The 12802-nt window shown below is 51.7% G+C and overlaps 4 protein-coding genes across 4 annotated transcripts; 3 read left to right on the top strand and 1 right to left on the bottom strand.

Moving 5' to 3' along the window:
* Nucleotides 1–97: 97 nt before the first annotated feature.
* Nucleotides 98–6748, top strand: atg2 (uncharacterized protein; the record flags this gene model as incomplete). Its single annotated transcript, XM_056949180.1, has 4 exons — nucleotides 98–259; nucleotides 386–5692; nucleotides 5745–6674; nucleotides 6731–6748. 4 exons carry the CDS (start codon nucleotides 98–100, stop codon nucleotides 6746–6748), a joined length of 6417 nt encoding a protein of 2138 aa, XP_056796405.1.
* Nucleotides 6749–7332: 584 nt separating this feature from the next.
* On the top strand, nucleotides 7333–8494 carry N7459_010011 (uncharacterized protein; the record flags this gene model as incomplete). The annotated part of the gene is made up of 3 exons (XM_056949179.1): nucleotides 7333–7408; nucleotides 7474–7752; nucleotides 7815–8494. The coding sequence occupies 3 exons, from the start codon at nucleotides 7333–7335 to the stop codon at nucleotides 8492–8494; spliced, it is 1035 nt and encodes a 344-aa protein (XP_056796404.1).
* A 370-nt stretch (nucleotides 8495–8864) lies between these two features.
* Nucleotides 8865–9694, top strand: N7459_010010 (alpha/beta hydrolase; the record flags this gene model as incomplete). Its single annotated transcript, XM_056949178.1, has 2 exons — nucleotides 8865–9287; nucleotides 9368–9694. The coding sequence occupies 2 exons, from the start codon at nucleotides 8865–8867 to the stop codon at nucleotides 9692–9694; spliced, it is 750 nt and encodes a 249-aa protein (XP_056796403.1).
* Nucleotides 9695–9912: 218 nt separating this feature from the next.
* N7459_010009 (MDR family MFS transporter) lies at nucleotides 9913–11950 on the bottom strand (the record flags this gene model as incomplete). Its single annotated transcript, XM_056949177.1, has 5 exons — nucleotides 9913–10659; nucleotides 10714–11236; nucleotides 11297–11497; nucleotides 11563–11687; nucleotides 11735–11950. 5 exons carry the CDS (start codon nucleotides 11948–11950, stop codon nucleotides 9913–9915), a joined length of 1812 nt encoding a protein of 603 aa, XP_056796402.1.
* Nucleotides 11951–12802: the final 852 nt, after the last annotated feature.

Below are 12802 nucleotides of genomic sequence, written 5' to 3'. Positions count from 1 at the left end.
CTCGCGCTGGGGTTTGCCTTTCGTTTCTATCTCGGCTAGGATGTTTGTGCTTCGATGATACCTGTTCCTGCACGAGTGAGCGAGCTGCTCTTTCAAAATGGCGTACTTCTTGCCATCGTTCTTCCAAAAGCGACTGCTGAAATATGCCCTGTCTCGCGTGGGATTGGTCGATACAGAGGCCTTGGACCCGGACAATCTGGGCATCCGCTGGGGACAGCGGAGTACGGTAGAACTGCGTGATATTGGCCTGAAGCTCGAGGTAAGTGCCGAGTGCGTTCGAGTGCGAGCCGTAACCCTTGGGAACCCCGGGGAGGCGGAGGCGGGGCTGCCGATCGCATACTCCGAATTGTGATAAGATGCTCACATTTGTCCCACCTTGAAATAGAAGCTAGCAACTCTTCTCAGCCTCCCCTCGTCGTGCGAACTGCTTAGTGCCCGCATACAGTTCCTGCGGATTACCGTTCCAGCCGATATCTACAGCAGTGGGATCATCTGTGAAGCGAGTGGTATCGACGTCCATCTTCGATCCCTTCCCGATGATGTATCACAGGGAAAGCACGGAAAGACAAAACCTCATCCCTCCTCTGGCCCGGCCGGAGAGGGAGCAGAGAGGGCTCCCGTTATACCGACACCGTCCAATCTTGCAGAGTCATTCCTAGAGGCAGAGCCAAAGGAGGAAAAAGAAGAGCTAGAAGCCGCAATCGCATCTCAATCACATGTCCTACAACGAAATCCTTCGCCTGCCGAGGAGGAGGAGGAAGAGGAGGAAGAGCTAGGGCTTGGAAGCGAGACCACTTCTCTGCCGAGCTTCGTTGCAGGGTTTCTAAAAGGCGTGGCAGACCGGTTGCAGCTTAAGGTGAAGAATGTCGCTGTACGCGTGGACTTGGCATTGAAGCAGGATGGCCCTTCTAAGAGACAACCGGAAGAAAAGCCAGATATTGTTGCGGGTTTATTGAGCATCCGCGAAATCGATATCTACGGGGTTTCCGGTTTCACTGCGCCCCCCGAGGAGGCTCTACCTTTTCGAGACGGCAAGAGATTGATTTCCCTGGTCGATATCAACCTGGGCCTGGTGTCTGATCCGGTGGTCTTCGCCAACTATTCGCGGTTTACTGCACCTGCATCCCCAACCACCACCATGCAGTCAAAGGAAAGCCAATTTTCTAGCAGAGCACCTTCACCGCCACCATTGGATCCTTCTGACTCGAATCCGGCACTTGCAATGACGCAGTCAACCATTCTTGAGCCACCTCCTGTTTTCAGTCGCGGAAGTATCGCCGATGGCGAGATGGAAACGTCCACAATCTCGCATGATGGTCGTTTCTCGGACGCAGATTCAGAGGCAGAGCACCGGAATGATGAATACCTTGATGATTCACGCGTTTTTGGTAGTAATGATCCATTCCATGACAACCCGGGATATTTGGATTCAGTGATCGATAATCAATTTGATGATTTTGATGTCGAACCCCACGCTTTCGTGCAAACAGAAAGAGATCAACTGACCGAGAGTGGTGGCAGCTTTCACAGTCAGAATCCTTCTGTTCATGCTAGTGGGTTCCTGCCAGAATATGGAGACGCGAAGTCGCTCAGTATGGGTTTGGCATCGCCGCAGAGCGCACATGCTCCTTATACTTGCGATGCACAGCGTGGCGACCAAGCTAGCGTTGGAGCTAGCAATTCAGCTCAATATATGCCTGCATTCGATGAGCACGATGATAATGCGGCATACCGGATGCGCTCTTCACAACACCCTTCTCAGATCTCGGCTCCGCCGTCCGAGTCTGGCAGTACAGCTTCAGACCCCGCGACCCCTCATGCGGACCTCCTTGAGTCGAAATACTTTTCCCATGATGAGGCGCAAAGCTTGTACATGAGTGCGATGAGCCAGGGGCCTGGCACGAGCTTTATCCCAAACATGCCTGGTGCATGGGACTCATTTGATACTCCCCGGACGATAGACAATAGGCCCGAGGACCATACAAATATTGCCGAGCCCGCCAATGACTTGACCTCTACTCAGGAGGCAAATGATGAAGCTAGGGCTTCGACTCCAAAGCTGACTGTCCGGTCAGACTCACCCTATGCCGAACAGCAGCCTTCGGATGGCACATCACCTCAGGCTCCGTCGGTGGTCCCTGACAGGGCTTCTATCGACTCCTCGTCCATTCTGCACAAAACCACCGAGATGAGAAAACCGATTCTCAACGTCGACAGGATATTCATTTGGTTACCCTCTCCTCCTGATGATGCAAGTGCTGGCCACACATCACCTCAAGTATCCCTTGAGAGAGCAGACGGTGGTCCAAAAGATGTTACATCTGGATTACGCGAGTCTGTAGTCGAGGAGAGCATGTTTGCATCTAAAGCCTATGCATCGACTAGGTTCCAAAGAGGCTCTGTTGAACCACGCACGTCTCCTGAAACGGATCGCCCAGACCACCATAAACGGGCAGCTAACAGGCAACCCAACGAATTGGAAATAGAAGTCTTCGCGATCACGATCAACTTTGACATAGCCACTGGCTGGCTTCTGACAAAAGCATGTCAAAAGATCTCACATACGGTTGGGGCTTCTGAGAAGGGCCGACCACAGAAACAGTCTTCACCGGACCAGACAGCAAAGGAAATTTCCTTGAATCTTACAGTCCGCAATATATCTGTCAGGTTCATTGAGCATGTAGCTGGTCACCCCCATTCGCACGAAAACCCAGGCTCTCCTCTGCCACCGCCCTACCCTTCCATGGAAGATGTCATTCTTCAGCTTACAGCATCTGACTTGGGCGCTAAATTGTCAGCAAACAGCCGAAGAGCAAGCCTAGAGCTCGGCATTTCGAAGTTTGCGTTCGGGTTCGCCTCCGATGATCTGATCTCATTCAACGAGACTCTGAAAATGCGCGAGTCAACACGAGATATGATGGCGTCTTCTCAAGGGGACATCTCTCTGTCGCTCACAAAGTCGACTGATTCGGTCAAGCTCGATATTTCTACTCTCCCCCTTCATCTTAATCTCAATATTCAGCATCTGGAAGAGGTATTGGGTTGGATGGGTGGTTTGAGCACCATTTTAGAGCTTGGAAGCTCGATCTCATCCGCATCGACCATGAAGGGAGCGGCGCAGAAGCCTTCGAAGAAACGATCTCGCGGTGTGCACTTTGAGACCCCGGCTCCGGCATCGGATAAAGGTGAGAACGCCTCCGTTCCGTTGAAGGTTAATGCTCGGGTTGGGGGTATCGTACTGGATGTCGTTGGAGAGAGTCATTACCTGAAACTCAGCACAACTGCGGTTAAAGTCGTGAGCAGGTTCGAGGGCGTTGGTGTGCAAATAGACAAGGCAAGGTTGAGTGGCCCACTTCCCCTTGATGACCTCTATGACGCGCCTGCCAAGATCACCTTGAGCAATATCCGAGTTGAATATCTGTTCTCGCCAAAGGAAGTTGACCTTGACCGTCTTTTGACTCTGATTACCCCGTCCAAGGACAAGTATGATGAAGAGGATGACATTATGCTGGATACGCTATTGCGTCAGAGAAGACAGGGCTCTGTTCTGCGTACGACAGTGGCAGGAATGAACACCAATATCTCAAGTACTGCGGGTTTAGCCCCTCTATCTTCGCTTGGACTTGAGCTGGGCCGACTATCTAATGTCACGAAATACCTCCCTGAAGACGACCGCCCAGGTATTCTCACCTTGACGCTGATCCGTGACTTTGAAGTTCAAGTACTCATGGGTGGGGACGTGGGCGATATCAATGCACATCTCGCCAATGTTGAGGCTGCGTACATCAGCATGCCATCGCTCATTGCTACCCAGATTGGAACCGCAATGGTCGTGCGCAATCACGACGAGGAGCTAGTTGGCGAAGCTCTTCTGCCCGATGAAGATGAATCTCCTACCCAGCCACGTCCACCAATGCTGATGGCTCGATTTATCCCTGATGAGATGGATCCCACTTTCAAGATCAAATTACATCACTTGCGTGTCGAATATACAACTTCTGCAACAATGGCATTCCTGGGACTGGGTCGCGACACGACAAGCGGAGATGTCGCGGGCGAAATGGCAAGTTCGATTGCCAATCTCGCAGAGCAATCTGCTCGAGCAACAGAGGCTTCGACCTTCTTGCCAACAAGGGCCGATACCTCAAAGATACACTCAAAGCCCACGAAACTAGCACTTGTGTTTAGAGACTGTGTTCTTGGTCTCAACCCGCGCAATTCGCCAGCCAAGGGCCTTATAATGCTTACAAATGCCAAGTTCGGAGGCACTATGCATAGTGACGACTCATCAGAGGCCAACTTTGATATCAGAAAAGCGTCAATCATGATCATCGATGATGCGGGAGACGCTGGCAACACTGACAATCTCCGCCAACGCAGCTCGGTGGTCACCCAGAGCAGCCAGGTTCAAGTCTATATTGAAAAGGGCTATGTGCCCGTGTCGACCATATCTTCTGCCGTGGTCATTGTGAAGATAATGCAAATTGCTGAAGATGAGACCAAATGCTTGGATGTTGAGCTCAGAGATGATCTCTTAATCCTTGAAACCTGCGCAGACTCGACTCAGACACTCATCAGCATCCTCAATGGCCTGCAGCCTCCATCACCACCAAGTGCCACTGCCAAATATCGCACCGAGGTGATGCCGATTCAAGACATGCTTGCTTCGTTTACGGGCGATGCCTTCACAGCTGATCCTAGTTTACCTCTTGAGAAGCCGATCCAGCCTGAGTATGGCCTGGAAGAAGCCGCATTAGGAGACCAAATAGGCGACGAGCTTGAATATGTCAGCGATTTCTATCCAGGGAAACAAGAGGGGTTGATGGATGATGATCAGGTCGAGCGTTCGATACCATCTGGGTCAAATGATCTCCTTGACAGTTTCCATTCCCACTACCAAATCTCATCTAGCCTCACAGAGTTGGACTTTCAGGATGATCACTTTGCAAAGCAGTCCGCCGTTGGAGGCACAGCGCATCGATGGGATTCCACCCACAACACCTATGGTCTCTCCAATGACACTAAGCTTCAGCGAAGTCCTCTTCGCGTGAGAGTGCGGGACATGCATATTATATGGAATCTGTTCGATGGTTATGACTGGCAACGGACCCGAGATACCATTTCCAAGGCTGTCCAGGACGTGGAGACTAAAGCCACGGAGCGACGTGCCCGAACCTCCCGCATGTCACCGGAAGCCGAAGACGAAGAGGAGTCCGTCATTGGAGACTTTCTCTTCAACTCGATTTACATCGGTATTCCTGCTAACAAGGACCCACGCGAGCTCCATCGCGAGATCAATCGTGATATCAATGATCTCACCAGCGAGACGGGAAGTTATGCGACAACAACTACCGTGACCAATGCCACCGCCCGTCACGGTAGATCGGTGTCCGGCAGGGAGAAGAAGCTTCGGCTGCATCGTAGCAAACACCACAAGATGACATTCGAGCTGAAGGGGGTTTGTGCTGACTTGGTGGTCTTCCCACCCGGCTCCGAGGAGACACAAAGCTCTTTAGATGTTCGGGTAAGAGATTTGGAGATCTTCGACCATGTGCCTACCTCGACGTGGAAGAAGTTTGCAACCTACATGCATGAGGCAGGGGAGAGAGAGAGTGGAACCAGCATGATCCACCTTGAAATATTGACAGTGAAGCCCATTCCCGAACTTGCTGCTTCTGAGATTGTTCTCAAGGTAAGATGGCTATGCTTAATTATTTGAAAGCTCCTTCTCACATATCCCATAGGCTACTGTTCTGCCCCTCCGCTTGATCGTGGACCAGGATGCCCTGGATTTTATGAGTCGATTCTTTGAATTCAGGGATGAATCCATCGAGGCGTCTGCCACTCCCGGTGACGTCCCATTTCTGCAACGAGTCGAAATCAACGCAGTACAGGTCAAGTTGGACTTCAAACCCAAGAGGGTTGATTACGCTGGACTTCGATCCGGTCGCACGACAGAGTTCATGAACTTCTTTGTCCTTGATGGTGCCGACATGGTCTTGCGGCATGTTATCATCTATGGGGTCTCTGGTTTTGATCGGCTCGGGAACACTTTGAATGATATCTGGATGCCTGATGTCAAACGCAACCAGCTTCCTGGCGTCCTTGCCGGCCTGGCACCGATCAGGTCTCTCGTGAACGTGGGTGGGGGCGTGAAGGATCTTGTCGTCGTCCCTATGAGGGAGTATCAAAAGGACGGACGAATCGTGCGAAGCATCCAAAAAGGCGCTCTAGCTTTTGCCAAGACTACATCCAATGAGCTCGTCAAGCTGGGCGCAAAACTTGCCATCGGCACACAAACGGTCTTGCAAGGGGCAGAGGACCTGTTGACGACCCCGACCGCTGTCTCGGCCGCCACCGAGGAAGACCGCGAAGATGACGAGGAGGCAAAGAAGATCTCGCTCTATGCGGACCAGCCGATCGGTGTCGTTCAGGGTCTTCGTGGCGCCTTCAGTGGCCTCGAGCGAGACCTGCTCCTGACCCGCGACGCCATTGTCGCCGTGCCAGGCGAAGTGGTCGAAAGTGGCAGTGCCCAGGCTGCTGCAAAGGCCGTATTGAAGCGTGCTCCGACGGTGATTCTGCGACCGGCTATTGGTGTCTCCAAAGCTGTGGGACAGACCCTTCTCGGCGCAGGGAATACACTGGACCCGAGTAATCGACGGAGAATGGAAGATGTGAGTGGACTGCACCATACGTATCGCACTAAGCGGTGTGCTAACCATGATCCCAGAAATATAAACGTCACTGAGATTTGCGATTTGATACCATTTGGGAAGATTGTTCTCTCCTTTGTCTATGTTCTTGAGTCGGTAGATATGTTTTACTTTGCTGCGATGATACCACTTTTCTGAAACGATCCATGGATATGACGATGCATGTAAAATTGCTACTACGACTGCATGTCTGGGAGTCTTGGGTTTGATGATAATTCAGGCGTATGAACTACATAGTTCTTTTTTGCTCCACTTGCATAACTATTGAGCCACCTAGGTAGACGGGATGGTCTTCGAGCAAGTCGCTGGTCTATCTACCTCCCGAGATCGGCCTATAAGGGTTTAACCTGGTAGACATCTTGGCCATTCCTATCATCTTATAAACCCCGGAAAGTCCGAGCTGAACCGCCATAGTGCTGACATGGCGCACCACCTCGCGTCATCCACTGCTGCCTTACTACGGGACACCATAAATCTTATCTTCGCCCCCCATCGTTCCCCTTAAGTTGAGAATTTCCACTTGTGCTCAACTGTCAACGCTATTGCTCCAGGTCAGGTGACCGTGTTGATCTTGACCGCGGAATCATCGCTGCCCACACTCATTCCGCAAACAACCAAGATGGTGTCACTCCAAGACGTGCAGAAGAACAACTCCAGCCTGAAGGAGTATGGGCCTCACCTAGTCGCGGTCTTCGGTACTTATTCTCTTCCTGCACTAGTGCAAGGAATAGAGGTTTGATAAGCTGACCCAAGCTTCCAGTCGGCGGAACCAGTGGTATCGGCGAAGCAACCGCCCGTGCATTCGTGCGAGATACGTTGTCTTCACGCATCTACCTCGTCGGTCGCAATGAGGCGCAAGCGTCCAAGATTATCGAGGAGCTGCGCCAAATCAACCCCGATGGCCAGATCAGCTTCGTCAAATGCGACGCAGCGCGTCTGTGTAGTGTCGACGAAACATGCAAAGCCATTCAGCAGAAGGAGGACAAGATCAACCTCCTCTTCATGACGGCCGGAATATTCACGATGAAGGGCCGAGATGGTACTGACAATCCTCACCTACTCACTCCCACGGGATTTGGATATCCACTAACGGCCACCCAGAAACGGACGAGGGCCTGGACAAGAAGCTTAGCCTGCATTACTATTCCCGGATGCGATTTCTGGCGAATCTACTACCCCAGCTGACCAAAGCTGGAACTCCCACTAAGGACACCGCCTCAACAAAGCCAGACGCTCGCCACAATCTATCCAGAGTGGTGTCGGTGCTGGAAGCAGGCGGAGAGGCCCCTCTGATCCTCGACGACCTGTCTCTCAAGACACACTATTCTCTGCGCAACGCCGCCAAACATGCGATCACCATGACCTCGCTGTCTATGCAGGAACTCGCGGCATCGCATCCAGCGACCTCCTTTATCCACGCGTACCCAGGCGCCGTGAAGACGGGCCTCACACGCCAATTCGGGCCGATCGCGCAGGTCGCGATGAATGCTATGATGGCGCTCGCGAAGCCCTTGATGGTGCCCTTGAGCGAAAGTGGCGAGCGGCACCTGTACGCTGCGACCAGTCCGCGATTCCCACCACGAGGGTTGAGCGGTGCTGCTGATGCCGCCGTTGGTGCGGACGGCACTACCGGCAGCGGTGCATATCTGCTTCATTGGGATGGCTCTACTGTTGGTAACCAGAAGGCTCTGCAGGAGTTCCGCAAGAACGAGACCGGGAAATTGGTGTGGAAGCATACTGCCGGAGTGTTTGAGGCGATTTGTGGCAAGGGTGATAGTTAATCTTGTCGAGTGTCTTTTTAACTAATCTAGTAATAACTCTACTCTTCTCATCCATCGTCTTCTTGCAGTCTACAAAGATAGCAGGGACTAATACATTTTTCCATCTGGGCTATGATTGTGCATTATTGACTCGCTCAGAACAGGGTAGTATAGATCGAGTCGAGGCTAGCGTTGAAAGTGGATTGGGGCTAATTGAGGTCTGCATATACGCGGCCCACGCCGGCGTATATGCAGAACGTCGGGTTTCACTTCATGTCGAATGAATAAGCGAGTCTAATAACAAGAATATAAATACATCGACGGCTTCCCACCGCCATGACTAGATCAATCTATTTTCCAAACACTGCTACTTGGAACCCTAACAATAACAATGGCCGCTCAAAAACCAATCATCGTGATCGTGCCGGGGGCTTTTCTCAAGCCAATCCACTATCGCAAAATCACAAAGTTGTTGCACGACCAGGGATTCGAAGTGATTCCTATCGACTTGGTCGTTACCGGGGAGAATGCAGACCCAGAAATGACATTTCTTGACGACGCCGTCGAAATCCGGCGCCATTTAGTTCCTCGATTGGACGAAGGCAGAGAGGCCGTCATTCTCTCGCACAGCTATGGGTCTTTACCATCAACCCACGCCACCGAGGGCCAGACTGTGACCGAGCGTGCTGCGAAGGGCCTCAAGGGCGGCATTACCGCCGTGGTCAATCTTGCGGGCTTTGCATTTCCTGCTCGTGGCAAGAGTGTCCTGGGCGATGATACCATTGTTCCCCCGATGCCATTCCACGTCGTTGAGGTGAGCCCGCATTCAAAATTTCCCTTTCCTTTGACCTTTCGTTTATTACCTTGTGGATCTTGTCACTCATCACAGTCCAGAATGGTATCACCCATCTGCAAGAAAGTGGGAAGCCGATCTTCTTCAATAACCTGAGTCCCGAGGAAGCCGAGGCCGAATGGGCTGCTCTGGACAAGACACAAACACGGAAGAGCTTCACTGCGTTTCCTCAGTATGTGGAGTCGGAGATCCGGTGTTCAAAGCTCTATATTGTGTGTGAAAAAGATGTCGCAGTGCCGCCGGCCTGGCAAGAGGATATGGCCCAGGTTGGAGGCTACGTCGTCGAGAGAATAGACGCAGGTCATGATGCTTTTTTGACACATTCGGAGGACGTGGTTGCGGTTGTGTTGAAAGCATGCTCTATCTAGCATGCCGATCGATTTGTTCATTCAAGAGAAGATCGAATTCCTCCGTCATCCGCTTGTATTGTGCACCAATATATTATGACTAGGTATTGGTGTCGTCTGTGTAAAACTCATAGCGAGTATGAAATATATACGAATAGTTTCAATATTCTATAACTGCCCAGTATCTATCCACTTGTTTCTGAGCAGGTCGCTTCCCCAGAACTGAGACTAGCTGGTACCTAGGTAGATGCAGCGTCCGATACGGCCAGCGGCTCTTCTGACTGCTCATTCCCTGCTGTCACCGTCTGCTCCGTTTTGTGAGCCATATTCTGCGTTTCTTTCTTCCCTTGCTCTCCCTCCTTATCTGTCTTCACGGACTTCCACTCGATAAAGACTGCTCCAAAAACAGTCATGCAAGTCAAACCCAAGGCCAGGTAGTATACATCGACAATAGCGTCGTTGTACGCAGTCTGCACCCCCGCCACGTCCTCCTTCGGCACGATGTTCATAATCCCCAAAGCGCCATTGTTCAAAACATTCCTTGGGTCTAGACCCGGGACCTCTTTGGCCAGATTCCGCCTTAGTCGACTGGTAAATATATTCTGGGCGATTGAGATAGCCACGATGCCACCAATTTCCTGGGTGAAGCTCAGCACTACCAGTCCCGTGCCAACTGCCGAATCAGGGAGAATGGTCTGGACGGCTGTGTAGGGCTGCTGGAAAGCCAAGCCGACCCCGATACCATACAGTATTTGATATGGGATCCATTCCGATGACGGGGTGGTCGGGGAGAAGGTAGTGAAGAGGCCTGTGCCGATGACCATGAGAATACTACCCAGGACCATCAGAGGGGTGTAGTAACCGATGCGGGTGGTCACATAGCCCGCGGCGAGAATGGCGAGGGCGAACGGCACTGCTGTGGGGAGGTACATCAGTCCGGACTCGAAGGTGCTGGCATTGCGGATGGCTTGGAAATAGATGGGCAACTGCTCGGTTAGCTTTCATCCAATAGTAAAATAATCGATTGAGGAGCCACTCACATAGTAGGCTGTCACGAAGAGCGCTGCAGAATTACAAAATGTAAACAGAGCGCAGAGAGCGACCGATCGCTGGCACATCATCTTCAAGGGAAACATGCTGTCATCGCCGGTTCGGTACTCCACCCCAAGGAAGGCGAATAAGAGAACTCCGACCAGCGCCCATAAAAGAATAATCCTCCAGTTGGACCATGTGTACTCCGTTCCGGCCCATTCCAAGGCAAGGATCACGCTGATTGCCAACGGGACGAAGGAGGCAAACCCCGGCATGTCGAGGCGCTTCAGCTTATCTTTTCTCGGCAGATCAGCGTGCTCCGGGCGTTGGATATTGTGGACAAAGAATACCACGGACAGAATGGCCGCGACGCCCACGGGAATGATAATCCAGAAGCTGACCCGCCATTGCGAGTAGTGGGTCACTGCACCGCTGATGACCGGACCAAAGGCCAGTGCCATACACTCTATGCCGCCTGACATGGCCGTGTACATGGGCCGATTCTTGAGCGGGGTCGTGTTTGCGACGATACTGGCGGTTTGCATCTTGTTAGAGATTGGCTCGCGGGACTTGCGACAGCGAATCACTTACATGCTGCTTCCAGCAAAGACGCCAGCCGATCCCAGGCCACTCAAGGCGCGCCCGACAATGAATGCCGTTGAGCTGGGAGCCGAGGCAGCTACTACCGAACCGATGATAAAGACAGCAAAGGACGATATGTATGCCGTCTTCATAGAATAGAAGGAATATATTTGGCCATAGATCAGGACCGTAGAGCACGATGCGAGCAAGCTAAGGGTTGTACCGTTAGCAATGGACGGAGAATGAAGGCTAAATTTGCGATCGCATAGACTTACTATGAGCTGCCATACCACCCAATCTCATTGAGAGCGCCAAACTCGTCTGAGATTACCGAGGTGAGTGTTGCGACGCAGCTCGAGTCCTGTAATTCCGCCGGTCGGCTTGAGTCAGCCAAATCGATCTGCGGTGCATGGCATCCAGGGGGAGGGACATCATGATATCGCATACATATCCAACAAAGAAGTCACCAGCGAGGATGGAAAGAAAGAGGATCACAAATCTGACCCCCCGTGGGCGCGCGGGGTTCTCGATTTCCTCCGAGGCGCTGTTTTCGGTTGGATTGACTGGCAGTTTCCCATCGGGCACGGTAGCTGTTTGCGCTGCGGCCTGGCTGACGTTGATGGGAGAGAGAGCAATATCATCGTGATCAGTGGTTGGACCCATCGTGCGTGGTTGATGCGAAGATCAACGCCAGAAGGGGATAAAGAAAAGAGGTTGGCGTTGGCGGGGGAGAGTCATCGAGAAGATCACTTGACCTCTTAGGTAGCTAGACGGATTTCCCGAGTATACATATGTAGAGTGCTCGCAGTGAGAAAAGCAAGTACAGATGGGAGTCTCTTCCGCGTTGAGCTGGCCGGAGTCCGCCGGGGGGCCAAAACGATGGTACTCCATGTCGAATGCAATAGTAGGAGGAACTGGTAGAAACAGCAATATCACCAATCATGCCCATCTCGACATATTTCCGTACTTCAAGGGAGATCGAATGGTGGAAACCTCAGTATGAAACCGAAGGAATGAGCTTTTCAAGATTATATAGTTATAACTAGTCATCTATGTAGCTATTAACTAGCTAGTTATTCTACGCGTCCATAATAACGTCTTTCTATCTGACAATGAACAATGCCACTCCTTTCGCCAGTCTTTCACTACTCGCCTCTCTCGCGGTCAAAATAGAGACCATCGTTTTTGATAACGCTTTGGCTTTGGTGCCTCATATATTAGCCCTTTTCTTGAAGAGAGAAGCCTATCTACACACTCGTGGGCCATTCTTCCTAGACCCCCATTCTCCGTTCTCATTCCTCAGGATCTGGGCTCAGCCGTGCAACTGCGAGATGCACGCCAGCTTAACCATCAACACAGTCCCTTTTTATTATTATTTTGCTAGACGTATCGTTGCTCAGCAATACACATTGGATAAGAGGGCCCAAACTGGAAATAGTGCAGTGACTTTCATGATTTTGGAGCGTGTGGAGTAGTAAAATCACTGAAGCGTCGGGATGCTCTTCCAATCTGATG

This window comes from Penicillium hispanicum (assembly GCF_028827665.1).
Source record: "Penicillium hispanicum strain IBT 35686 chromosome Unknown utg000008l_segment0_segment0, whole genome shotgun sequence".
NCBI classification, from domain to species: Eukaryota; Fungi; Ascomycota; class Eurotiomycetes; order Eurotiales; family Aspergillaceae; genus Penicillium; species Penicillium hispanicum.
The sequence above is the reverse complement of the archived record's forward strand: the minus strand, read 5'-3'. Positions and strand labels throughout refer to the sequence as shown.